This window comes from Balaenoptera physalus, assembly GCF_965194825.1.
Source record: "Balaenoptera physalus genome assembly, chromosome: 3".
Classification (NCBI taxonomy): domain Eukaryota; kingdom Metazoa; phylum Chordata; class Mammalia; order Artiodactyla; family Balaenopteridae; genus Balaenoptera; species Balaenoptera physalus.
Window position 1 is genome coordinate 3,787,138 of NC_138890.1, and position 27,948 is coordinate 3,815,085.

The 27,948-nt window shown below is 51.9% G+C and overlaps 2 protein-coding genes and 1 long non-coding RNA gene across 5 annotated transcripts in view; 2 read left to right on the forward strand and 1 right to left on the reverse strand.

Annotated features, from left to right (window-relative positions):
• Nucleotides 1-310: 310 nt before the first annotated feature.
• Nucleotides 311-15,528, reverse strand: ARRDC5 (arrestin domain containing 5). Its single transcript, XM_082456944.1, has 3 exons — nucleotides 15,041-15,528; nucleotides 13,372-13,580; nucleotides 311-3,039 (listed from the first exon to the last, which is right to left on the reverse strand). The coding sequence occupies exons 1-3, from the start codon at nucleotides 15,390-15,392 to the stop codon at nucleotides 2,512-2,514; spliced, it is 1,089 nt and encodes a 362-aa protein (XP_082313070.1). The 5' UTR covers nucleotides 15,393-15,528; the 3' UTR covers nucleotides 311-2,511.
• Nucleotides 13,395-16,231, forward strand: LOC309658413. Its single transcript, XR_014262227.1, has 2 exons — nucleotides 13,395-13,529; nucleotides 15,524-16,231. It is a non-coding gene; the product is annotated as an uncharacterized lncRNA (long non-coding RNA).
• Nucleotides 16,232-18,685: 2,454 nt separating this feature from the next.
• UHRF1 (ubiquitin like with PHD and ring finger domains 1) overlaps nucleotides 18,686-27,948 on the forward strand; it is a 32,783-nt gene continuing 23,520 nt past the window's right edge. For 2 of the 3 annotated variants that reach the window (XM_082456912.1, XM_082456913.1), the window contains exons 1-2: nucleotides 19,344-19,498; nucleotides 20,141-20,307. In XM_082456912.1, coding sequence (XP_082313038.1) covers nucleotides 20,155-20,307 — 153 coding nt within the window. In that variant the 5' untranslated portion in view covers nucleotides 19,344-19,498; nucleotides 20,141-20,154. Of the gene's footprint in view, nucleotides 18,868-19,343; nucleotides 19,499-20,140; nucleotides 20,308-27,948 lie in introns of those variants that run through there. The other variant, XM_082456914.1, reaches the window with a different exon arrangement.

The window sequence follows — 27,948 nt, forward strand, 5'->3', positions numbered from 1 at the left end:
TGGTGAGCTGTTGGAGTTGGAGAAGTCCATGGAAGGGAAATAAATCCTAAAACTCATAATTAGCATCTGGCCGGCACTTACTGTGTTCCAGAAGTTCTCCTAAAAGCGGTGCATGTACTAGCCCTTTTATTTTAATTTTTTGGCCGCACAGCAATATGGGATCTTAGTTCCCTGACTGGGATGGAACCCCCGCCCCCTGCAGTGGAAATGCAGAGTCTTAACCACTGGACCGCCAGGGAAGTCCCTAATCCTTTTAATCTTCTCCAAATTCTAGGGGTAACAACTTTTGTTTTTTCCATTTTACAGATGGGGAAACTGAGGCCCAGAGAGGAGAAATCCCTTGTCCCAAACAGAAGGAAGTAAGGATAGTATGGTGGGAAAGAATCGGAGTCCCCCCCCCAGGTTCACAGACGCCCCCTTCCGGCCTGATGACATCCCAGCTGCCTTATGATCCATCTCTGGGATTCTTGAAACGCTCTGTCCCACCATCCAAGAGGAGCAGAGTCCCGAACACTGTTGTTATACATTAACAATCGCTTGTTATATCTTTAACAACCACTTGGGGGCTGGAGTGGTGCCGGGGCCCTGAGGTGATATCCCCACCTTAATTTCCCCCGCACATGGAACAGAGCTGGACAAAGGCCTTTGTGGTGTATGAGGTCAGGACCAGATGGAGGAAGGGTCTGGGACTGGGGAGCCCTTTGGAGGGCAAGAGGCATGGCTGGAAGGCTTCCTGGAGGAGGCGACGTTGGCTCTGCAGCTTTGAAGAACACAGCCCTTCTGGATCTAGTTCTGGGGAGGTGGGGATGGCCCAGACCTGGTCTCCAGAGTCTCAAGGATGATCAGGCTGGGGCCAAGGACATTATGACAAGCAGGATCTTCACCTTCCTCCCTAAAATAAACCTTTTTGAATTTTCGGGAAGCAGGGCAGCGGAATGACACCGCCTCAGGGTTGGATCCTTTTGTCCACTGCAAAAGGAAGATTACATACGCAAATCAGCAGGGGTACATCCCCACCCAGGCCCAGCAGTGACCCCTTCCAGGGAGCCAGGACTGCCACAGAAGCTCTTTTGGAGACACCCTGCAACCGTGGCTGAAAGTGAGAGATTGCTCTCGTGAAAAATTTTTTTTTAAAGAGAGAAATAGCAAATTAAATCTGCATTCTATCTGCACCGCCTCCCCTCAAAAAAGTTTGATCTGAAACAGCATCTCAGAATGTTCCGGGATGCCTTGGGCCCGCCATTCAAGTGTATATGCCTCCCGTCTGCATGGTTTATGGAGGGCCCGAGGCAGGGGTGAGGCAGGTGCGGTATTTTGTCGCCTGCGGGTGCTTGGAGAAATATTTCAGAGTCATTAGCCCAGAAGAAGCACTCTGGCCCATTCCTTCATTCCTGACCACCCAGGACCTGGTGGGCGGCAGCGGGTGCTTTGGGGACCCGACAGAGGTTTAAAAGATTTTAAGCCGAGGAGTATGGTGGCCTGATTTGTGCGGAGAGTCTTTTAGTTGCTTGGGGAATCGGATGACCAGATAAAATACAGGATGTTCAGTTAAACTGGCATATCAGATAAACAACAAATGATTTTTTAAAGCGTAAGTAGATACCAACTGTGGTGAGGGACATACTTATGCTAAAAAATTCTTCTTCTGAAATTCAAGTCTAATTGGGGGTCCTGGATTTTTATTTGCAGGAAGGACAGAATGTGGGGATCCAGGTCAGGGGTCAGGAGACCCAGGTGCAGGTGACCGCCCTGGTCCAGGGGATGGATGGGAGGAAAGCTGGATGCAAAGGAGGGCAGAGAAATTGGAGGATTCTGGGGAGATTTTGGAGAGGGGCCCCTACGGCTTGCTGATGGATTGGACGTGGGTGGATGTGCTGGGAGGACTTGGGCTTTTACCCTGAATGAGGTGGGGGAGCCGGGGAGGGGGACTGTGAGGGAGGAGGGATACGACCTGGGTAAGAGGCTCCCAGACCCAGCCTGGGGACTCAACAACCATCTGTCCCCATAAATGGCCCCAGCCCGAGTCTCCCCACCTCGGCACTGCTGACATCTGGAGCTGCGCCATTCTCTGTGGGAGACCGTCCTGGGCACTGTGTGGCACGGAGCAGCAACCCTGGCCCCCACCCCCTGGATGCCAGGAGCGCACCCTGCTCCCCTCAATTGGGATAACCAATACACCCAGGATTTGCCAGTGTCCTCTGAAGGGCAGAGTCGCTCCCATTTGGGGATCCCTGGTCTTGGCACTGTAAGAGCCAGCAAGCAGATGGGTCTGGGGTGCTAATCGGGGTGCGGTCCTGGAAGGCTTTGTCAGTCTGGAAGGCTTTGTCCTCTACCGCTATTGAGTGATCTTTCTTGGGATGGGAGAAATGGATGACCGCATGGCTGGAGCTTGGCAAGTTTCAGACCACATGCTGCCCAAGCCTGGACTCATCTGAAGGCCATCTGCACAAGGCAAAGGAAGGACCTACCTTAGAGTCTGATAAAACTTTAAATATTTAGACATTTGGGCGTTTAATTCTGATGATCCAGGCTCACGGTAACACTGCTCCCATCCAGCAGCCCGCAGGCGTCTGAGTCCACGGGGGCTCTGGTGATAATGATGGGCACCTTGACCTTGACGCTGGTCAGGGACCAGGGCAGGTGGACGGTGCTGACCAGCTCGTAGTGGGTGTTCATGATCTCACTGTCCTGTGTGCCGCCGCTCACGGACAGCACGGGCGGGAGGTGGAAAGTGCTGACGATCTTGGTGGTGTTGAAGGGTGTGATTTGGGTGTTGGCCTCCTGCCGAAGCAGCTCGCTGCTGTCCACCCTTGAGCGTCGCTCTGCGTTGGGTGTGAAGCCCTCGTACTGCACGTGGGCGTAGAGGGCGAAGATGACCGTCTTGATGCACTTGCTGGTCTGGTTGTTGATTTCCGTGGTGAAAATGACCCTCTCCCCCGGCGTGAAGGTGTTCTTTTCCATCTGGATCTGCAGGCAGATGGTGCCCTGGCTGCAGCAATTGTAGGAGATCTTTTTCTCAGCCTCCACGAACAGAGGATTCTAGAAGGGGGCGGGGGGAATGGACAATTGTGAGGCATTGCAGCCACAAGATCCACTTGCTCACCTAACAGTCCACCAAAGCCTCGAGCCTTTGGGACTCTCCTAGTAAGAGGCACTGGGATGGAATCCGGAGTCTTGGGGATTTTGCAGCCCAAAGTCAATCCCAGCTTTGCCATTTAATCAAAACCCTTTGCCATTCTGATTGTCAATTTCCTTGTCTATAAAATAGACCTAAGAAATTCACAAGCCCCTGGCTTTATCCCCAGCTCCATAACTCACTTGCTGTGTGACCTTGAACCAGTGCCTTGACTTCTCTGAGTCTTAGTTTTCTGGAAGACAGGGAATGTCTTATGGTCTAAGCCCAGACCTAGGGCTTACCCAAGTAGTTCAGACTTAAGGAGAAAATATTATGGACTCTGAATCATGAAAACTGTAGAGTTGAAATTATGTAACGTGTTTAAAGAAAAGCTTCAAAAAGCAGCCTTTATATCAATTGGTTAGCTGCTGGATTGCAAATAAAGTCACATATACGTTATGTTTAATGTGTGGCTTGGGTAACATTTGGCTTTTTATTTGTGGGTACTACTGTAAAAGATTCGAGGGAATTCTCTGGCCGTCCAGGGGCTAGGACTTGGTGCTTTCACTGCCGGGGCCCAGGTTTGATCCCTGGTCAGGGAACTAAGATCCTGCAAGCCATGTAACCAAAAAATAAATAAATAAATGAAATTAAATAAAATAAAAGATTTGATGTGACGTGGGGCGTGCCTACAATGATTTGCTCTCCACTTCTGCTGACTTCCTGTATCTTCTTCCAGAGGAATTTGATACTTTTACAAGCGTGTGTGTGTGTGTGTGTGTGTGGCATTTGTCATGCTCATGCAAATGTTTGTATTGTTTAGGAATACATTTATTTATTTGTGGTAGCAGTACACAGTATTGTTTGACATATTTGAATGCTTTAAATATATCAAGCCTCATATCTTTTCCAGCAACCTGCTTTTCTAGCTTAACATTCTGTGTTTGAAAGGCATTCATGTTGGTGCCTGTCATTCTGATTCATTTGTTTCCACGATGGCAATGGAATGTGCTGCAAAATAGTTAATTTACCCTTCCCCCTCCATGAGAGACATATATATATATATATATATATATATATATATATATATATATATATATATAATATGTATATTTTACGTATATATATATATATATATATATATATATATATATATATTTTCTTTTTTTTTTTTTGCCGTGCTGTGCGGCATGCAGGATCCTAGTTCCCTGACCAGGGATTGAACCCACGCCCCCTGCAGTGGAAGCATGGAGTCCTAACCACTGGACCGCTAGGGAAGGATAGACATTTATATTGTTTCCATGTGTGTCTGACATCATAAAAGAGCTGGAAGGAGCATCTGAAGACACTTCTTGGGCTTACATACAAGAAAGAGTTGCTCTACCAAAGAAGATATACAGATGGCCAATAGGCACATGAAAAAAGGCTCAACATGGCTAATCATCAGAGAAATACAAACCAAAACCACAATGAGATAGCACCTCACACCTGTCAGAATGGGTATCATCAAAAATTCTACAAATGTCAAATGTCGGCCAGGATGTGGAGAAAAGGGAACCCTCGTACACTGTTGGTGGGAATGTAAATTGGTGCAGCCGCTGTGGAGAACAGTATGGAGGTTCCTCAAAAAACTAAAAGTAAAATTGCCGTATGATCCAGCAATCTCACTCCTGGGTATATATCCGAAGAAAACAAAAACACTAATTTGAAAAGATATATGCATCCCAAAGTTCGTAGCAGCATTATTTGCAATTGCCAAGCTCTGGAAGCAACTTAAGCGTCCATCAACAGATGAATGGATAAAGAAGATGTGTCGTATACATGGAATGGAATGGAGTACTACTCAGCCATAAAAAGAATGAAATTCTGCCATTTGCAACAACGTGGAGGAACCTAGAGGGTATCACACTTAGTGAAATAAGTCAGAAAGAGAAAGACAGACGCTCTATATTATCACTTATATAGGGAATCTTAAAAACTAGTGGTTGGGCTTCCTTGGTGGCACAGTGGTTAAGAATCCACCTGCCAATGCAGGGGACACGGGTTCAAACTCTGGTCTGGGAAGATCCCACATGCCGTGGAGCAACTGAGCCAGAGCACCGCAACTACTGGGCCTGTGCTCTAGAGCCCGTGTGCCACAACTACCGAGCCCACACGCCTAGAGCCTGTGCTCCGCAGCAAGAGAAGCCACCACAATGAGAAGCCCGCGCACTGTAACAAAGAGTAGCCCCCGCTCACCACAGCTAGAGAAAGCCCACAGGCAGCAACGAAGACCCAATGCAGCCAAAAGTAAATAAATTAAATAAATAAATAAACCCCAAAAAACCTAGTGGTTACCAGTAAGGAGAGGGAAGAGGGGAGGGGCAGGATAGGGGTATTGGATTAAGAGACACAAAAAAACCTACGGTCCCCTTATCTATGACAAAGGGGGCAAGAATATACAATGGAGAGGGACTTCCCTGGTGGCGCAGTGGTTAAGAATCTGCCTTCCAATGCAGGGGATGCAGGTTCGAGCCCTGGACCGGGAAGATCCCACATGCCACGGAGCAACTAAGCCCATGTGCCACAACTACTGAGCCTGCATGCTAGGGCCTGCAAGCCACAACTACTGAAGCCCACATGCCTAGAGCCCGTGCTCCGCAACAAAGAGAAGCCACCGCAATGAGAAGCCCGCGCACTGCAACAAAGAGTAGCCCCCGCTCGCCACAACTAGAGAAAGCCTGCGCGCAGCAACGAAGACCCAACGCAGCCAATAAATAAAAAAATTAATTAATTAAAAAAAAAAAAGAATATACAATGGAGGAGAGACAGCCTCTTCAATAAGTGGTGCTGGGAAAACTGGATAGCTACATGTAAAAGAATGAAATTAGAACACTCCGCAACACCATACACGAAAATAAACTCAAAATGGATTAAAGACCTAAATGTAAGGCCAGACGCTATAAAACTCTTAGAAGAAAACATAGGAAGAACACTCTTTGACATAAATCGCAGCAAGATCTTTTGTGACCCACCTCCTAGAGTAATGAAATAAAAACAAAAATAAACAAATGGGACCTAATGAAACTCAAAAGCTTTTGCACAACAAAGGAAACCATAAACAAAACGAAAAGACAACCCACATAATGGGAGAAAATATTTGCAAACAAAGCGATCACAAGGGATTAATCTCCAAAATATAAAAACAGCTCATGCATCTCAATATCAAAAAAACAAACAACCCAATCAAAAAATGGGCAGAAGACCTAAATAGACATTTCTCCAAAGAAGACATACAGATGGCCAACAAACACATGAAAAGATGCTCAACATCACTAATTACTAGAGAAATGCAAATCAAAACTACAATGAGGTATCACCTCACACCAGTCAGAATGGCTATCATTAAAAAGTCTACAAACAGTAAATGCTAGAGAGGGTGTGGAGAAAAGGGAGCCCTCTTACACTGTTGGTGGGAATATAAATTGATACAGTCACTATGGAGAACAGTATGGAGGTTCCTTAAAAAACCAAAAATAGAACTACCATTTGACCCAGCAATCCCACTCCTGGGCATATACCTGGCGAAAGCCATAATTCAAAAAGATACATGCACCCCAATGTTCATTGCAGCACTACTTACAATAGCCAGGTCATGGAAGCAACCTAAATGTCCATCAACAGATGAATGGGTAAAGAGGATGTGGTACATATATACAATGGAATATTACTCAGTCATAGAAAGGAACGAAACTGCACCTTTGCAGAGACATGAATGGACCTAGAGACTGTCATACAGAGTGAAGTAAGTCAGTAGGAGAAAAACAAATATCATATATTAACGCATATATGTGGAATCTAGAAAAATGGTATAGATGAACTTATTTGCAGAGCAGAAATGGAGACACGTAGAGAACAGACATATGGATGCCAAGGGGGGAAGGGGAGGGTGGGATGGATTGGGAGATTAGGGGTGATATATACACTACTAGGTATAAGATAGATAACTAATGAGAACCTACTGTATAGCACAGGGAACTCTACTCAGTGCTCTGTGGTGACCTAAATGGGAGGGAAATCCAAGGAAGAGGGGATATATGTATACGTGTGGCTGATTCACTTTGCTGTACAGCAGAAACTAACACAACATTGTAAAGCAACTATACTCCAATAAAAAAAAAAAGAGAGAGAGAGACACAACCTACTATATATAAAGTAAATGATGAACAAGGATATATTATACAGCACAGGGAAATATAGCCATTATTTTGTAATAACTTAAAATGGAGTATAGTCTGTAAAAACATTGAATCACTACGTTATACACCAGAAACTAATATAATATTGTAAATCGACTATACTACAATTTAAAAGAAGGAGTTGGTCTAGGACATAGAGTTGATGAATTTTTTTCTGTAAAGAGCCTGATGATAAATCTTTTAGACTCTGCAGGCCACATAGAGTATTTGTTACATATTATTCTTTTTATAAAAACCACAACTCATAGTTAAAAACGTAGATTTTAATATTGGGGCAAAAAACACAAATCTATATATCCATCGACATCTAAATCTATGAAAGAGAAATAAGTTTTATGAAATAATGCTTATCCTTGCTACGTGCCTGCTGAGAATTCCTCTTCTATCCTATTCTATTCTATTTAATCTATTCTTTTAAAAACTGTTGCTTGGACCCTCTGAATTGATTTTTCTGTTACTTCTAGTCTACTTACGCTATTCTAGTCTATCATTTTGTTTTATATAAAACGAAAAGGTTGTAACCCACCAAATTTATTTTTTCTAGTAAATTCTATCCACTTTTACTTATTCAATACTATTCTATTCAGTCCTACACATTGATTTTATAAAAACAAAGTCTGTTGCAACCCACCAAATTTATATTTTCTGACATATTTTATTATGTTTTCATTTAAAAAAATTAATGGCAACCCACCAAGTGGACTTTTTCTGATATTTTCTATTCTACTTATTTTAATCTCTGTTCTGTTTTCTTATTTTATATTAAGAACAACAACGTTTGCAACCCACAAAATTGATATTTTTTGATATTTTTCTATTTTGGTCCTGCCTATCCTTTCATTTTGTAGAAATATGCTTTGCAACTTGCTAAATGGATTTTGCACCCCACTAGCGGGTCATGGCCTGAGGTTTGAAAAACACTGTTCTAGGTCCAACGCCTTTCCTCTTGGAGACCTCAGGCTGACCCCCCGACCCCTTCAGCCTCACCTCCTACCCTCTGCCTCTGGCTCCTGCCTATCTTCAACCTTCCCACTCTTTCCCTCCTCTTGGAAGGCTAATTGCAGCCCATTTCATTCTAAACCCCTCCAGTCTTATTCGAAAATTCGTTGCATGCGTTAGGACCCTGCAGGCGTTAAAGGACTCACTGCCCTAACTCAAGACCAAGCCAGCAGTTCTGTCCTCGTCCTGAAGGAGGTGCGAGAGGCATCAGGTGTGGCCCATCAGAGAGACCCCCGCGCCAGGCCAGGTGGGGTGGCCACAGGGCTCTGAGTTCCAAGAATATTAGGGCACAAACTCAACACTGATTTTCTGTACCCAGGAGTTTTTTGGGACCCCATATTCCTTTGGCATATATGAAACTTTGGGGGGATTCATTCATTCAACCAGTATTCGTTTGTACCAACTTGGTGCGAAGTTCAAGGAAAACCCATAGCAGTGAAAACCAGTCCAGTCCCTGCTCTGGTCTGGAGATGGACATATAAACGGTACATTCCTTTTTTTTTTTTAAATGGTACATTTCTTTTGTTGTTGTTGTTGTTTATTTATTTATTTATTTATTTTTGGCTGCGTTGGGTCTTCGTTGCTGTGCACGGGATTTCTCTAGTTGCGCCGAGCAGGGCTACTCTTCGTTGCGGTGCGCGGGCTTCTCATTGTGGTGGCTTCTCTTGTTGCGGAGCAGGGGCTCTAGGCATGTGGGCTCCATAGTTGTGGCTCATGGGCTCTAGAGCTCAGGCTCAGTAGTTGTGGCGCACGGGCTTAGTTGCTCCGCGGCATGTGGGATCTTCCCGGACCAGGGCTCGAACGCGTGTCCCCTGCATTGGCAGGCGGATTCTTAACCACTGTGCCACCAGGGAAGCCCTAGTGGTACATTTCTGATAGGGATAAGCTATGAGGTTAGGCAAGGGGGTGAGGTAAGGGGAGTCAGGATGCGGACTCTTTCAGACTTCTTGGTTAGGAAAGGTCTTGGGGACATGTCCTCTACCCAATGGTACTGCTTGTTGGAAGAGGCAACGGGTCACGTCTTTCAAAATTCTAAAGGTACACAGAGAGGAGTGAATGTGGAAAAATTGGAACCCTCGTTCATGGCTGGTGGGAATGTAAAATGGGGCGGCCGCTGTGGAAAAGAGTCTGGCCGCTCCTTGAAAGGTAAAACATAGAGTTACCATCTTTCCCAGTTCCACTCCTAGGTGTCTACCCAAGAGAAATGAAAACTTGCGTCCATGTAAAAACTTGCACACATATGTTAGTAGCAGCATGGTTCCTAATAGCCAAAATGTGGAAACAATCCAAGGTCCATCAAGAGGTGAAGGGAGGGATGTCCAGACCAGGCAAATCCACAGAGACAGAGAATGCATTTAGTGGTGGCTGGGGGAGGAGACAGAGAGGTTTGGGGGTGACAGCTAAGGGATGCAAGACTTCTTTGGGGGATAATAAAAGTGTTCTAAAACTGACGGTGGTGAGGGCTGTACATCTGTGTGAATGCACTAAAAGCCATTGATTTGGACATTTTATTTTATTTTTATTTATTTATTTTTTATTTGGCCGCACCGCTTAGCACATGGGATCGTAGTTCCCCCACGAAGGATCAAACCCATGCCCCTTGAGTTGGAAGCATGGAACCTTAACCCCTGGACCGCCAGGGAAGTCCTGATTTGGACATTTTAAAGGGGTGAATTATAAGGTATGTGAGTTGTATCGCAATAAAGATGTTAAAAAAAAAAAGTGGAAGGGGAAAAGTTTTGCCCCTCCCCTGCTGCCTCCCAGGAGGCAGTGTCTGTTGCCGGTTTCTCTGGTCTCTGGAAAGAGACGTCTGTTTGTTACACCTGCAAGGAAGTTCTGTGCATTTTTTGTTTTTACCACCAACGGTGCAGGCTAGACACGCTGTTCTGAACTTTGCTTTATTCATTCAACCCAGTAACTTGGAGGTGCTGAGAGGGAGAGCTGCCTCATTCTCTGTCTCTGTCTGTGTCTTGGTCTCTCTCTCTCTTTCTCTCTTTGCTGTATCTGTAGAGTTGACCTTTGTGTACTGCTACTTTAATTGCCTTAGCAACAAACATTTAAGCTGTTGCCAGTTTATGGCCACCACAAACAGTGCAGTGAGAAGTCATGTCACACACGTGAAAGGATAGCGATGGGAGAATTTTCTAGAAGGGAAATGAATGGGACAAAGTGCATGTTCATTTTAATATGGATATTGCATTCTGTGGGGGTTGTGGCGGTTCATTGGGGCATCAGCAATGCCGGTGATTGAAGATCTGGCTTCCTAGCAAAGATCTGAAGGATGAGGGGGAGGGATAGGAAGATCCTATCACAGGGTTCCAGGCAGAGGGCACAGCTGTGCAAAGGCCCTGGGACAGCACCATGCCTGGCGTGTTGGAGGAACAGCGAGGAGGCCTGTGTGGCTGGAGCAGAGTGAGCGAGGGGGAGAGAGGGAGGAGGGGAGGGCAGGGAGGGGACGGGGCAGGTGGTGCAGGGCCTTGGGGGCCGCAGGGAGGCCTTGAGCTTTTACCCCGTGGGAGGTGGGAGCCCTGGAAGGCCAAGCAGGCTCATCACCTGAATCCTTTCAGCTGCTATGAGAAGGACAGATTGTAGGAGTCAAGACTCCGTGTCTACTTGGACCAGAGCAGTAGCTTCTGCCATGGTCCACCAGCTCCTGCCCTCACCCTGCCCCCTACAATCTGATTAAAACAGTACTGAGTAGCTGAAGAAAACACCATATTTTTGTACTCTCAAAACATATCTGTAGGGACTTCCCTGGTGGTGCAGTGGTTAAGAATCCGCCTGCCAATGCAGGGCACACAGGTTTGACCCCTGGTCCAGGAAGATGCCACATGCCACGGAGCAACTAAGCCCGTGTGCCACAACTACTGAGCCTGCTCTCAAGAGCCTGCGCTCTAGAGCCCGCAAGCCGCAACTATGGTGCCCGCGCGCCACACTACTGAAGCACTCACGCCTAAAGCCCGTGCTCCGCAACAAGAGAAGCCACCGCAGTAAGAAGCCCGCACACTGCACTGAAGAGTAGCCCCCCCACTCGCTGCAACTAGAGAAAGCCTGTGCGCAGCAACGAAGACCCAATGTAGCCAAAAATAAATAAATAAATAAAAAATAAAACATACCTGTAATAACTCCCTTTGCTGCTATCATAACGATTTGAGCTCTTCCCACTTACCAGGCATCCCCTATGTGTACACATCGTGCTGGATGCTTTGTGATCCCCACAATCGAGGAAGGATTAGTAGTAGTAGTAGCAGTAGTATTCCCATTGTACAGATCAGGACAATCGAGGGTCTGGGAGGTGCTGTTAATTGCCCAAGGCCATCGGCTAGTGAAGGATCTGGCGGCAGAGATCTCAAGCTAGGTCTGGTCCCATACCAGCATTTTGCCCCAATTCCTGCCTTGTGCCCCCTGCACCCTAGATTAACTCTTGAGGGAAGAGCCAGAGAAGGGCCAGAGCCCACTCAGGGTCACACAGGGAGCAGGTGGCCAAGTGGGCCTTGAGCTCAGGTCTGCTTCATCTGATCCACCCCTCCAAGCATCTACCCCCCTGAAGTAGGCCGGGCTAGAGATGATCCCTGTTACACAGATAAGACTACCTGGGACTTCCCTGGCGGTCCAGTGGTTAAGACTCCATGCTTCCAATTCAGGGGGCGTGCGTCTGATCCCTGGTCAGGGAATTAAGATCCCAAATGCCATGCGGTGCAGCCAAAAAAAAAAAAAGAAGGCTACCTGTGGCGGCAGCAGCAGTGACAAGATTTATGGGGCCTAAATATTCTGGGGCTCTCTCCTACCACCACTGCCAGCCACTGTGCAAGGTCTGGAACTTGCATGAAGTCCCCTCACTGCTCCTTCTGAGATCTAGGGGACAGGCACCATCTCTGTGCCCATTTGACAGATGAGGAAATGCAGGCACAGAGAGGCCACATCACTTGCAGAGGGTCACACAGCAGGTAGGTGGAGATGCTGGGATTTGTAACTTGGACCTTGAAAACTAAAATGCCAGCCCTCTCAGCCACAACACTCTGCTGACAAATGGGTCCCCAGGGAGGTGAAGTGACTTTGGCCGACGTAAGTCCACCCTCCCTTACTTCCACCTCTGCACCTGGCCTCCAGAAGCTGTCCAAAACCTTCCTCCACTCAGGTGACTGATGCCACAAGGCCCTTCCTTCCCCCTGGAGGGCATCCCCTTTCCGTGCTTCTTGGTGGGGGGGGACCACCTCCATCAGTTCCTGGAGAGTCACCGAGCGCCCAGGACCCTCAGTCAGAGGTCACAGCAGGGCCTCTGCTCACTCTTTTTTTTAAATACATTTATTTATTTATTTAATTTTGGCTGCATTTGGTCTTCGTTGCTGCATGCGGGCTTTCTCTAGTTGGGGCGAGTGGGGGCTACTCTTCGTCGTGGTGCACGGGTTTCTCATTGCGGTGGCTTCTCTTTGTTGCGGAGCACGGGCTCTAGGCGCAAGGGCTTCAGTAGTTGTGGCATGCGGGCTAGTAGTTGTGGCTCGTGGGCTCGGTAGTTGTGGCGCACGGGCTTAGCTGCTCCACGGTATGTGGGATCTTCCCGGAAGAGGGCTCGAACCTGTGTCCCCTGCATTGGCAGGCGGATTCTTAACCACTGCGCCACCAGGGAAGCCCCTCTGCTCACTCTTGATTCTCGAATGTCAAGGACATTCAGGGCCCATGTCATTCTCTGTCCGGGGCGCTGCGGGGTGTTGAGCACCATCCCTGGCCCACACTCTCTTGATCCCTCTCATCCCCCCTCCCCAGTTGAGACAACCAAAAATGTTCCCAGACATCTCCCAGTGTCCCCCGCAGGGGAAGAATCATCCCAGTTGAGAGCCGCTGGTTTAGTTCCTGCCCTGGTTTCTGATTCCCCGTTTGCGAAATCACTGGGCCGGAGGAGCGGCCAACACCTTCCCTTCTTCCGGGTCACCGCCTCCCCTGTCTCCTGGCTGCCCGCCTCCCCCTGCCTCCGGGGAGCTTTGAGGACATGCCCTACCCCTGCTCCTCCTACATCACTACCTGCAATGGGTTTTCTGCGTGGAAATCCGAAGAAGTCCCTTGAACCAACAAGTACCTTCTCTTCTTGGCTAGGATGTGCTCCCGACCCATGCAGGAGGCCTGCACGAAGTAAAAGATGTGGCCAATTTTGCTGGTGAAGGTAGAAGGGAGCCTGGGAGGTAAGTTGAAATGGAAGTCAAAGGTGCGGCTGCCTGCACTTAACCAATTATCTGAAAGCAAAACACACCAATGCCATCAGAAGGTTCTAGAGTCTTTTCTTCCCTCTTTTCTTTCTTTATTGCTCTGGCAGGGAGCTTGTTCTGGACCTGGCCTGTTTGTCCCTGAGCTAGGCTTAGCTCTGTGATTTTTAGGGATCGAAAAAGCCTAGGCCCATAAATATTAGGTCTCAGCTGGGCTGGAGACCGATGCCCTGGGTAAGTGATGATGCAACTGGGGTGGTCACCCCAAACCACCGACTAGGACTTGCTCAACCCTGCTCTGGGCCTGGGAAACTGGAGGTCCGGCTGCAGGATTCGATCACATATTCATTCAACAAACACGTCTTGGGTCCCAAGGCAGGCGAATCTCCCTGCCCTGGCAGAGCTTGGCCTTCAGTGCACAGCATACAGTAGGTACTTAATATTTGTTGACTGAGTGGTGACAGAAGACCGGGGAGGGACTCACACTGCACCCCCATCTCTGTGACCTCCCTGTTTTATTTTTTTTTGCACTTCTCCAAGACCCTCTTATTAGAGTGTTTTCCCTGCCTGATGGCAACCCCAGCGATGCCAGGGACCCTGTCTGTTTTCTTCGCTGTTCTATCCCCAGCATCTGGCATGGTTGCTGTGCACAGTAGGTGCTTAATACATGTTTGTGAAGTAAATGAGTGAACCCATCACAGGCTTGGGGCTGATGCTTCTGAGGGGAAAGGATGCTTCCCTTGGGAATGGAGAAGGGTGATAGCTGATAATGTGGGTGGTGAGGGGCGGGGGAGTGTTTTGGTTGAAAAAACGAACACCTAACAAGCACTTACTGTATACCCCTCCCCCCTCCCCTCTGCTATTCTGAGCCCTCCCCTCGACATGCCATTAAATCATTAAGTCCTCAAGACAGTCTTAGGAGGCAGGACTTTTTCCTATTCCCATTTTCCAGGTGGGTTAACTGGGACACAGAGAGGCGGCCTAGTTGCTGAGTATGAAGGCCCAGCAGGTTGCCGTTCCTCCCTTGGATATCTGGGCAGGTCCCCCTCCCATCACTGGATCTGAGCTTGGTAGTCACCTCTTTGGAGAGACCTTCCCAGGCTACCCTATCTAAAATTAAAAAAAAAAAAATCTACAATTGAACTTTGTTCAGCCAAGCATTGGCCAAGTGTTCTGCTTGACTGTGGACTACCCGGAAACACCCCCATGGACACATTTTGGAAAGGACATATAGTTTCCTGGCAGCTCAGGCTTCCTCATATCTGTCCAGACTTTAGATTTGAACCTGGCAGAGCTGGGGACTAGTCAGTCCTTCCCACAGAGAGCTTTCCTAGCCTTCTCCCTCCTATCTCTTTCCCCGTGACCACAGGAACCAGGCCTCTGCCCATTTCTGATATCCCCGGGGGTTTGTTGATTGACTAACAGATGTGTTTACCTTCCAGACCCCGGTTCCTATTCTGGCTAAGGTTGGCGGCCGGCCTTGTCCTTACCCTCCACTGGGAACGTCTTTGTCTTGTGCACATAGTCAGCCTTGTTGTTGCAAATAACATCTCGGCTATAATCGCGGGATGCCCCAATTTCTTCATTCCACTCTACATAACCTCTTCCCACGAGCTCTACCTTCACGATGGGGTCCACCAGGGTGCTGTTCAGAGTTAGAACCACCTGCCCTTTTATGCTGGAGCCGGCCAGGTAGACCGCATCCTTGGGCAGCACTAATTCAATGGACTTCACCACAGACATGGGGGGTTGGGGTGACAGAGAAACATCCTCCCCCCTCCCCTGTGTCACTGAGATCCCTGGTTCCTTGGCCGCAGTGACATCATCCGTCTGTGACATCATCCAGCCAGGGTTCCGGGAAGGGGTTCCCAATGGCCAGGATGAGAGGCAAGGCTGCTGGGAGTGGGCGGCCGCTTGGGAATCGCAAAGTCCTCACTTGTTGGTGAAATGGTAGCCTGACCTCTTTTTCCTAGGAAATAATGAACAAACGAACAAGAAAACCACAAGATCCCAACACTGCTGCCGACTAGGGAACAACTGTCATCCTGCCAGAGGTCTAGGGGCCTGGGTGGGAAGAATTCTTCCAGGCCCTGTGGTGAGGCAGGCATCATGAGCTCTATTTACAGATGGAGAGGCACAGGGCATGAGCCCAGGGGTATTTTCTGCCCCATCCGATGGCCCCCAAATGTGGATGTGTGCACCCCCTTCTCAGGGTTCACAGATTGATGCTGGGTCCTATGCAGATAATCGTTTTCACCTTTTGTTTGTTTGTTTGTTTTGGCCACACCATGAAGCTTGTGGGATCTTAGCTCCCAGACCAGGGATTGAACCCATGCCCTCAGCAATGAAATCTCGGAGTCTTAACCACTGGACTGCCAGGGAATTCCCAATCATTTCCACCTTAATGGCTCTATATTTATATCAGCGTGTGTTAGAAAGAAAATGATAGCCATGGCCAGGGCATGGAATCTGCTGTGTCTTGAAGATGTTCAGAGCACGGTGGGCTCCATGTGAACACGGATACCATCACGAAGCACTCTCTCTCTGCACAGCTGACACTTGTCTTTATGCCAGCGTCTCCTCCACTGGTTGGGAAGTCCCTCTAGGGCAGGACTTTGTTTGCCAAACCCAGAGCCTGGTTCAGGCAAGGGAGGACAATTAAAGTTTGTTGAATGACTTAATGACTGTCGAGAGCATATTGTTCTGCAAAAGGGAAACTGGGGCCCTTGGCACCCTAGCAGTTATTCGTGGTGCCCAATTTGCGCGTGGGCCGGTGCCTAAGCGCGAGGGTCTGAAGCAGAAGAGGCTCTACGAAGTGTCTGTTCTCCAGGCTCTGGCAGGCCTCATTTACTCTTTGTCGTATCTTGCTTTATTGGATGTGATGTCTTTTGCGGACATCGATGTCTTGTCTTCCTAACTGGTTACTAAGCCTCTTTTGGAGATGCTTGGCATAGTGTTTTGCTCATGGTTGTTAATTAACCCAAGCAACCCCTCTGACTTTCTCGAAATGACTAGAGAAATGGGGCCCTGCATCACCATCACTCTAGGTCTTTTCTTCAGGGAAAGCGAGACACCTCTTTCTGTGTCACTTAACCTCAGACATCCAAGGAGCCTGGGCTGTGCCCTGCACCAAATGTACATGAAGAATATACGGTCTATTTCTTCTTTCGGCCACGTTGAGCTTTAGCAACAGCAGGCACAAATGGATGCTATGCTCTCGCCAGTAGCAGGTTGGGTTCCTGTGGCAGGTGTTGTCAATGTGGAAGATTTCATCTGCCTCACAAGCTCCGGGAGGCCTGCCTACCTGTTCACACCTGTGACGTGGTCTCCACGTGGCTGATGGCTGAGCATCCAGAAATGCAATCAGTTGCATTGAGGAAGTCCTGAAGGTGGAGAAAATTAACAGGAGCACCTGGACTTCGTGTATTGGAGTGTATTAGTTTCCTCTGGCTGCTATAACAAATGTCCACAAATTCCGTGCTTTAAAACAACACAAATTAATTCTCTTACAGTTCTGGAGGTCAGAAGTCTGAAATGGAGCTAAAATCAAGGTGTTGGCAGGATTACGTTCTAGGGTTCTAGGAGGGAATCTGTCCCTTGCCTTTTCCAGCTTCTAGAGGGTTCTCACATTCCTTGCCTTTTGGTTTCATCACTCCATCCTCTCTTTCCATCGTTATGTCTCTGACTCGACCCTCCCGCCCTTCTTTGTCATTTATTAGGACCCTTGTGATGACATTGGGCCAGCCCAGATAATCTAGGTTAATCTCCCCATCTGACGATCTTTAATTTAATCCCCTCTGCAAAGTCCGTTTTGCCATGGGAGGTTCTATATTCACAGGCTCCAGGGATTAAGATGTGGACATCTTTGGGGGGCCATTAATCTGTCTACCGCCAGGGGAAACAAAAGCAGAAGTACCAGCGCCAAGACAGAAGGAACTCTACATGTGGCGAGAGAAACCTTGTAAAAACATAAATTGGAGCTCATTGCTTTTCTGCTCACAGCCCTCCCATGCTACCCACTGTTCTCAGGAGAAAGACCAAAGTCCTCCTGGTGGCCTGCAAGGTCTTATAGACACCCCTCCGACCGCCTCAGCTCCCGCCTGCCCTCCCCTTTGCTGTGTCTGCCCTGCTCTCCGTCCATCGCTAAGCCTTTTCCGGCCTCTGAGTTTGCTCTTCCCGCCTTGACCCATCTGTCCTTGGTTTCTCATCTCAGATCTCAGCTCAAATGTCATGTGCTCAGAGAGGCCCACCTCTCCACCTTAACCAGAGTACCCTCTCTCCCCACCCCCCCATACGGCCGCCGGTCACTCTCCAGCTCTTGTCCTGTCTTCATTGCATGTGCGGTATCTGAAATGATTTGCTTTATTTATTCATTTCTTGCTGGTCTCCCCAGATAAGAATGTAACGTCCCGGGAGACCACCAACAGGGTCGACCTTGCCCACTCTTGCGCTCCCAGCTCTCAGCACCCTGTTCAGGCACTTTGTAGGCGTCCAGCATGGGTCACCGTATGCCCGCCAAGACTGGCCAGAGCAGAGCAGGCAGGGCGGAGGGGGGAGGGCAGCTCTGCCCGCCTGGACAGCCCGGAGAAGGCGGGAAAACGAGGCGGGAAAAACCAGCAAACAAGCCCTGCGGGTGGGTAGGGTGGGGAGCGCTGGCGAGCCCTGACGCTAGGAAATCAGGCTGGGGCGATGAGGCCCGTCATCGGGTGCAGGCGGTCTCCTGGGGGGGTGATCCCCCCAAATTCTCCGGCAGAATTTAGACATTGATTCCCGCCTTCCTGCCCTACTGGTCAGTGCATGCCTGGGGAGAGGGGCTGAAGCAACGGACTTAGGAGGTCGGGGGTCTCTACGCTGGGGACCCCTGCCCCCGGGGGGATCCCTAGGGCTCCTGAAGGGCACCCATGGTGGGGGGGACTCAGGTCCCGCCACCCGACCCCATTACACTGCTGGGCGCGCCCAGCAGAGCGCGCAGGGCTGGGCGGGGCCGTGGCCCGCTGGGCGGAGGGGGGGGGGGTGGACAGAGGCGGGGGCGCCCCCCACCCCCTTTCTCGCTTCCCGCCACTGCGGCGGCCAATCACCAGGCAGGCGCCCGCCCCCGGCGCGGCCTCCTGTGGCCCCGCAACTCCCAAACGCCAAGTTTTCGCGGGAAAAAAATCAGAGCAGCTGGCAGCGCAGCGGGCAGTGGTGGCCGTCCGGGGGCTCGGGATCGCACGCACGTCCGCGCGGGGTCCCAGCCACACACGCGGTTCCTTTGCCATCCTCAGAAGGGCCGGCGCACAATCAGGCGAGTGGATCGTGAGCGGTCAGGCGGATTGAGGTGCCAGCCCGGGCCAGGGCGCGGGGAGGCGGGGGGGCGGGGGGGCGGGCAGGACTCTGCGCACCCGGCTCCTTGACTTTGCAAAACTTTCCGGGACTCTCGGCCAGCACAGGCGCACGCGTCCCCCGCGCCAGGGCTGCCCTACACGCGGTCTCGGGCTCTGCCCCCAGCCCTGCCGGCCCTTAGGAGTCGCCCCTGGCAGCCCGAGCTCGGGCAGGGGCGAGCGGAACATCCTTGGCGCCCCGCGGGGGTCGCGCCGGCTGGGTGGGGGAGGGCCCGGCGAGCCGCGGGGGAGGATGTCAGGCTCCGCGCCTGCGCGCGGGGTGCCCCGCGATTCAATTGTCGCGCCCGAGCCCGATTTCGCGCGCCCTTAGTTCCCCGGGCGCGTCTGGGCCAATGGGGAGCGAGCAGGGCGGGGCGGCCGGCCGCAGCGGGGCCAATGATCGAGGCGGCTCAAGTGAAGGGGGCGGGACTTGGCGCGCGGGCCCCTCGGCAGGTCCTGGCGGTGGGGGTGGGCGTGGGCTCGCCGGCTTGGCCCGCGCGGGCGGGCGGGAGAACAAGAGGGGCTCCGGGGCCGTGCGTCGGGGTCCGGGAAACGCAGGCTGGAGCTCGGGACAGCCGTGGGGCCGAGGTGAGTAGCGCTGCGCGCGCGGGGGCGACCGGGACGGGGCGGCCGGTTGCCATGGCCACCGCGGGGCGGGTGCGTCGCGCACGCGCGCGGGGGCGGCGGCGGGGGCCCGAGAGCACCGGGGGTCCCGAGCTCCCGGGTCTCTGGTGGGCTCCTTCTCCTTCGGTCACACTTAGTTGAGTTCCCTGGGACTTCTGAAGTTCCAACCCGAGCCGGACTTTTGGGTTCCTCTTGCGTCAGTATTCATCCAGGGAATGAATGAATGGATGAATGAACAAACTCGGCCCCTGACCGTTTGGCTGTGTCCCCCTTCCTCTGGTGGTTTTTTTTTTTTCCCTCTGTGAAAGGCAGGGTGGGTTGACTGAGTGGTCCAGGATGCTTTTTGCTCTCCGGTAATTTCCCCTCCCTCCTCAATCCTCCACCGGTGCTACTCATTAATGCATTAACTCCTTAATTCACTCAGCCAGGCCCTGAGCCAGCCGTGGCAGTCTAGGGGCATTACGGGGCTGGGAGGGCGTTCCAGGAGTTGCCTGGTGTCCACAGTCTGGACGATAATAGCAAGGATGACCTGAGTGTGGCACAGCCCGGTGGTGGTGGTGGTGACGGCAGAACTGACCGAGGGGTCCTGCTCTCTTGTCCTCCTAGCACCAGCAGGCACCATGTGGATCCAGGTTCGCACCATGGATGGGAAGGTGGCCCACACTGTGGACTCCTTGTCCAGGCTGACTAAAGTGGAAGAGCTGAGGAAGAAGATCCAGGAGCTGTTCCATGTGGAGCCAGGCCTGCAGAGGCTTTTCTACCGGGGCAAGCAGGTAAACCCGCCCTGCAGGCTGCCCGCCCGCTTGCCCGCCTGCCCGCCTGCCCGCCCAGCACCTTTGTTCTTGCCTCAATCCAGGCACCGCACACACACTCTTCCCCCCTCGTCCGGTCCGCTTCTCCACAGAAACCTCCAATGTCTGAGCGAGGAACAAAGGCTCTCGACTCCTAGACTGACACATCAGGCACTCGAATCTGTTGCGTCTGGGGGCTTTTAAACTCCCAGCCCCCCACCCCGGCCTTTTTTTTTGACCCTCCCCTCAAAATAATTTCTAGAAAAAATAAGTTGGAGGTGGCCGATGGAGGGCTGATGAATTTCGAGGGAGAGCCTAGAATCAATACTCAGACGCTAGGACGGAAGGGACCAGGTTTTTCTTTGAAACATACACACTGATGGCCCACGGTCTGCACCTATTTAGCTTCCGACCCCCACAGGGTTTTCTAGAAATTTGGATCGGCTTATTCAGAGTCGGAGATGGCGCTTGCTAATCAGGAATTTCCGCCACTTCTGGGCCTCCTCTCTGGCGGCAGCGGGGACGCCCCGATCAGGGGTTTGTGCTTTCCGCGGGCTCAGCTGGCCCTGCTCCTAGGTTTCCTTTCTTCGAGATTCCCCCTACCCCACCCCCAGCCCCTGTAGCAATTGAAAATGGCCACCCTTGGTTTATGGGCTGCCCACTTTGGGGACATTTTCTCTAGTGGCGCCCCTGAGGGTGTCCATTCTTGTTGGTGTCTTGGCAGGGGGGACGGCAGGCTAGGCTGTGAGTGGGATTTCCCTGAGTGGGAGATGGTCTGACAGAAAGTGTTGTTCCCATCTGCTGGGGCCACCCTGGAGTTGGGTGGCCTGTAGGGACCTCGGCGTAGACAGCGCACGGGATTAAAAGTGTTCAGTCGGGCTCTGACTTTGTTGTCGCGTTTTGAACTGGGTGCTGCCGCCATCTGGTGTCTAGATTGAAAAATAAATGCTCCCCGCCTGGCCAGGATTTTTTGGGGGCTGGGAGGATCCTGCCTGCCTCCTGGAAATGAGACTTGATGATTAATTTCTTGGGCTCAAGGCGCCCTCCGAGACCTTTAGCCTCCTTCCTGTGCGAGATACGAGGACTTGAATGTCTTACGCATCTGAGTTAACGCGCCCCGCCTGGGGAGGGAAAGCCGAGCTGGCGAACTCGGGGATTTGACTGCGGTCACGTGCGTGGCGCGGGTGGAGAAAAGGCAGGGCCGCGAGTGGAGCTCCCCTGGGACGCTGTTTCTCTCCCCTCTCCTCCAGCGGGGGCTCATTTTTGCAGCATCCAAACTGATTTCGATTTGCCTCTCAGTCTTTGTGTTCAGCAGAAGGTCCTTCCACCGAGTTTCTGAAGACCGCCTGCGGGCACCGGCTAAACAGTTCGTGGTATCATCCAAAGGCGGGTTGGATCGAGTCCTCTTAAGTTCAAGGCAGTGAATATTTCTGGGTGCCTGCTGTGGGCTGGGCACCGTGCATTTTAATCTTTACATTCAAAGACATGCAGAAAAGTTGAAAGAGCCATGAACACCTACACACCTACCCGTGGCTTTTAGCACTGACATTTCCCACGTTTGCTTTATCACTGCAGCTGTCTCCCTTGCCTCTATCCGTCCACCAGTCCATCTTATTTTGGATGCATTGCAGAGAAAGTTCCAGGCACTGGTTCACGTCACCCCCCTAAACCCTTCAGCATTGCCTGTCCTTAACTAGAGTACAATGTTTGTTTGTGGTTCTTGTTTCTTTAGATGAAATTTGCATATAGTGAGAGACACGTCTTAAGCAGACTTTTTGGAGTTTTGACAAATGTCTACACCCACGTAACCAAACCCCTATCTCCCTGCATTGGGAGCGTAATAGGTGATCCACACGAAGGCTTACGAAAGCCTTCGTAACATCTTTGTGAGTTAAAAAGCGTGATGATAAGCATTGTGCCTCTAATCATCAGGATATCGGCGCTGAGAGACAGCTCTGAACCCTGCCTTTCTTCTCGCAGCACAGCTTTTGAAGTTCTCAGAAGGTTCCACGTTCCCACGGGACCTCTAACTGCCGCTCACCCCCTTCCCTGCGCTCACTCTGCGTTCAGCCCGCTCAGCGGGCCGATGCGTAGCCAGTTCTGTCTTCCGGGTAAGGAGGCCAGGCCTCAGCTGTGATGCAATTTCCCCAAGGTTGCGCGACCAGGAAGTGGCCCAGCCTCGCAGGAGGTGTGGACAGTGCCAGGAGGGTGGGGAACAAAGGCACACAGCAACAGCACCTTGAAGCAAGTCAGGTCTACAAACAGACTGGGCTAATCACGATAGGAAACAGTGCAATTTCCAGCGGGTGCAAGAGAGCTGTTGTTTTTACGGAATGTTCTAGAGAGTGTTCGAGATCCTTTCCCTTCTTTTGTTTTTCCTTTATAAAGAAACGGCATCTCAGTCCAAGGTCTGCAGTGAGGTCGACGGAGCCAGTAAAGCAGAAGAGTTGAGTCTTTCTTCAGGATATGGGAGGGTTTCGTGGCTGGCTTGCTTAGGCTGAATAGGTTGGCGGTTATGTCACTTGATTGGCGGAAATGCAGGGAGCCGAATGGGGGAAGGGACGCCAGGCGGCTGGCCCAGCCTGGGCGAAGGCGAGAGGCATCTGGCGCCTCTTTTTTTTTTGGCTGCCCGGAAAAATAGCAGTAGCCAGTAGCCGTCGTTTGTGGTGCCTTTAACGCAGTCAGGTACAATGGTTGCGCTTAATCTTCCCAAGTGCCCTGGCCAAGTGTCTCTGGCCAGGGACAGTCTCTGTGCTTTCCCATCAGGTGGGGCTAATTGCGGACCCACCACATGTGCACGGTGAGAATTCAGTGAGGTCATGGATGCAGGGATGTGCGGGGAGGGGGCTGGTGTTTGAGCTCCGCGCCTGGTTCACGGTAAAGGAGCAATAAATCATTTGGCGCAGGGCCTTCCCCTGGGCACTGCTGACATCAGGGCCAGATCATCCTCCGTGGGGGGCCGTCCTGGGCGCTGTGGGGTGTGGAGCAGCCTCCCTGGTCTAACCCACTTGATGCCAGGAGCCCTCCCCCAGTCATAAAGATCACGAAGTCCCCAGATGTTGCCAAGTGCTCCCACGGGGCAAAATTGTCCCCAGTTGAGAACTGATTATTTAGTAGGTAATTTACTTAAGGAAAGCAGTCTGAAAGATCAGGTGAAATGGCATCCTAGGAATGGCCTTTGGAGGGTCACTCATGTCACAGTGCCTCACCAGATGTCCCTGCTGGATTGGCTTTTCCTGAACGTCAGCCCGTTTTCCCAAAGGACAGGGTTAGGCGGCAAATAAGACAGTCCCCTCCTGTCGTTTTTTATCCTATTAGAAATCGGGTCTCCTCCTGGAGACCCGTCCTTCCGGCTGGGCTGCATGAGGGAGGGTCCCTTCCTCCCCACCCCCAGAGCCCCTGGCTGGAGACATGCCCTCTAGGTCAGGGATTAGCAAAGCCTTTCTGTTAAGGACCCAGTGGTAACTGTTTGTGGGCTGTGCAGTCTGTCCGCTCACCTCTGCCATCGAAAGTCCTGAACTGAACACAAACAACTGAATGGGTGTGTCCCGATTCAGGTCGTAGTGGAACTTGATTTACAAAACAGGGACAGCTGGAACTGTCCCGCTGGCCAGGGCGTGGCAGTTACTTGCAAGCTTCCTCCTAGGGGGGTGGATCCAGGTTGTACGGCAGGAGCAGGCAGCCGTGGGAGGTGCTGGACCGCGTCTCTCTCCAGGGCAGGGGCACTCACGCTGTTTGGACTGAGGACCCCTTTCCACCCTCCAAAGCGATGGAGGACCCCCAAGAGTGTTGTGGATGTTCATCACGTCTTGTCGTTTTTTATCCTGTTAGAAATCGGAAGCTGAGAAAAGTTCACAGCTCGAGAAAACACGAGTGCACGTTCCCTTAGGCACAGGCTCTGGTACCCCTGCAGGATCACGAGGCCGAAGATGGCCAGTGACATCACGATGTCACCACGCGATAGATAGCCTAGGCCTTGCAGACCCCTGAAATGCCGCTCCAGGGCATAGCCTCGGCTGTGGCCCGGCGGGGTCAGAGAGCAGAGTTCACTTGTCAGGACCTATCCATGGATGGACTGGGACGTGAAGAGAGGGTCGTGCCTCTGTGTCGTGTCCCCTCCCCCCCCCCACCCTGGTGGGAAGTGTGCCCCTGTGCCACGGCCGGGATCCTGCTTCGTGCCTTTTCTTCCCTCCCCTCTCTGTCCGTCCATCAGTCTGTCTGGCCTGAACCCCAGGTTGCTGTGGAGGCCTGGAGGCCTAGATGGGAAGGTGTGGGCTGGGGCCACGGCCCCAGGAAGGGAGGCCGCGTGGTGTCTCACTTGCTTTCTCTCCCAGCCCGGCCATCGGGCGTTACAGATACCCCTGCCCTCCTCTGGCCGGAGGTCCGTCTTGGCCTGGAGCTCACGCACCCTCCTTGGGGGCCTGCGGTCTGGTTTACGCCCTCCACTGCTCCTGATGGCGGCCTCTTAGCCTACAGGAGAACCACCCCTTGCCAAGCCCAGATGTGTTTATAGCCTGTGCTCTTTGCCTCTGGGCAGCACTCAGCGCCTGAAAAGTATCCCCACAAAATGCCCCGAGGGGGCAGAAAGTGAGCAGGAAGTGTCGCTGTGGTGAGCTTTGAATCCAGGCTTCAGAGAGGAAGCTCTGTTGTCAAGCGGTCTCTGTGTTTTATTTCACTTTGTGCCATGCGTGTGCCCAGAATTCCCAATGTCCGGGAAGCTTCCCAATTAAAAGAGAGAGGGATGTGATCTAAATGCCCTGGCGGCTTTGCCTTTACACCTGAATCTGCCGAGCAGGGTCACCTGCCCCAAACCATGCGTATATGTTTTACTACAGGCAGTTTAAGGGATTTTCACCTGGAATTTTGGTCATGCAGGATTTTAACCGCACGTTTAATTTTAACGTGAGAACCTGCAACCTCAGGTACAGCTCGCCTGTCATTCACTCTGCACAGCTTTTATTAATGCCTGTAGCCTCAGTTGGAGTTTTAGGGTCTTAGAAGGAACCTAGACTCGACACATTTGGTCCCCTTGCCTGGGGCCAGCCCTCCCCCCGCGCTTCCTGACTGGCTGTGCACAGCTTCGGGCCAGCAGCGTTGGGGAGAGGGGCACCCGACACACACCCTCTCACCATGGCAAGCGGTTGTGCAAGCGCCTTCCTGCCCACTGCGGGGCCCTTCTGGAATGTTCCAGAGGCGGTCCCAGGAAGCAGTCGGACCAGCCCATGCATTCCGTCCTGTAGGCAGAGCCCCGGGCCAGCCTGGCCCAGCGCGTGGCCCCTTCCGTACCCAGCCCACCCTGCTTGTGCCTCTGTCCGCTGTGCCCTTGCACTGGGAGGGGGAGTGTGTGTGGGTGTGTGGGTGTGGGTGCCTCTTGTCTGTCCGGCTCTCAGACCCGTCACAGACGTGTGGGGCTGGCATCGTGGGTAGAAAATGCCGGGAGAGAGGAGACGAGTGGGTGTGCCACCCAGCTCCTCCACGGCTCCCTCAGGATTCCTCCCCCACCCCATCTTTAGCCGCGGGCCCTTGGCCTGGTCCTGACCACCCCTGCTCCCCGCTGCTCCCTGCACACCCCCACCCCCACCCCCCCCCGTCATTCTGGTGCATTCCACTTCCCCCCTTAGCTCTGCTGCCCCATCTCCCGCTTGACCTCCGTCCCAGTGCTCCTTGCAGAACAGAAGCCCGACCACGCGCTCCCTCCTGGCCCCGGCTCCCCCACCCCCCCCACCCCCCGCCCCCTCCGGGTGCTTCTGTTTATTTCCCATCCTCTGAAACCATCCTCCCTCCCTTGACGTGTGTGGCAGATGCATCTACTTTCCTGCGTTTAACTGTCACACGCAGCTGTGTAACATGCCTCGGTAGGAACGAGTCACGGTTTTGCTTGCAAACGATGCTGCCGTGAGCGTGGTGGGCGCTGGGCTGCCTGGCCCCCCCCCGGGGCACACCTGAGGGCCCCTAGCTCAGTGGTTCTCACCGGGGGGGACACTGGGCGGTGTCTGGGGACGTCTGTGGTGGTCACGACCGGGAGGCTGCTCCTGGCATCGAGTGGATGGGGCCAGGGAGGCTGCCCCACACCCCACGGTGCACGGGATGGCCCCGCACGGAGAGTGACCGGCCCCGGATGTCCGCAGTGCTGAGGCGTGTCTCCCTAGCTGCGGAGGCGCTGGGCACTGGGCGCCTGCGTCCTGTCAGCGTTCTTAATGACGTTTGGCTTACTCTCCGCTGGTTTCCTTATGGTAGTGGTGCTGGAGACACTTGTCTTTCTCCATCTATTTTTATTTTTTCCATCTTTTTTTTTTTTTTTAAGAAATTAACAAACTTTATATTTTTAGAGCAGGTTTAGGTTCACAGCAGAATTAAGAAGAAGGTACAGAGATTGCCCATATACCCCCTGCCCTGCCCCCCACCCACCCACTGTGCACACCTGTCTCCCACCAGATGGTGCATTTGGTACAACTGATAAACCTATGTTGACGTATTAACATCACCCAGAATCCATAGATTACATTTGGGTTCACTCTTGGTGTTGTACACTCTATGGGTTTGGACAAATGTGTAATGATGTGTAATCCACCGTTATGGTGTCATACAGAATAGTGTCACTGCCCTAAAAAGCCTCTGTGTTCCGCCTGTTCATCCCTCCCTCCCTCCCTTCCTCCCTTCCTCCCTTCCTCCTTTCCTCCCTTCCTCCCTCCCTCCCTTCCTCCCTCCCTTTACCTCCTGGCCGCCACTGATCCTTTTAATGTCTCCATAGTCGTGCCTTTTCCAGAACGTCTTATAGTTGGCATCATACAGTCTGTAGCCTTTTCAGATTCTTGTTTAAAAAGAAAAAAATCTTTATTGGGATATAATTTGCATACCATACAATGTACCCATTTAAAGTGTGCAATTCACTGGTTTTCAGTGTATTCACGGGGACTTGAACCATCACCACAGTCGATTTGGGGACATTTTCATCACCTTCAAAGGAAGTCCTGCACCGTTTATTGATCACTCCCTTACCCCCCTCCCCGGCCCGTGGCCACCGCGAATCCAATTTCTGTTTGATTCCTCTAGGGACGTCCTATCCGTGGATTCTGGCAGTGTTTGGCCTTTGGTGTCTGGCTTCTGTCTCTGAGCATCGTGTTCTCAAGGTCCATCCACAGTGTAGCAAGTGTCAGTGCTTCACCCCTTTTTAGGGAGGATGGCCACCCTGTGTTGATCCATTCATCCGTCAGTGGACCCTGGGTCGCTCCACCCTTGGGCTTCTGTGCGTCATGCTGCTGTGACCACACGTGTCGCCTCTCCCCGCTGTCACGGCTGTCCTGGGTCGGCCCCGTGTTGGAGGGCTGGCGCTATCTCACTCCCTGGCCCCCTCTGACATCTGGGCAGTGCTGGGCACGTTGGAGGCTCTTGCTGGGCTCTGGGTGAACAGGTAGCGTGGGCCCGGATGTCTAGGGTGGGCTTTGGAGGGACCCTGGTGGCCCCTGCAGCTGCAGGCAAGTGTTGGTGTGTTCAGATGTGCCTTTCTCTGGAAGAGGGGTCAGTCAGCCGTCTGAGTCTCAGGTTTGCAATGAATAAGAGTGTCCTGGAACTTGCCTTCCCTGTGACCCCAGGTGCTGTTTGCATATTAATGGCAATCAGCCC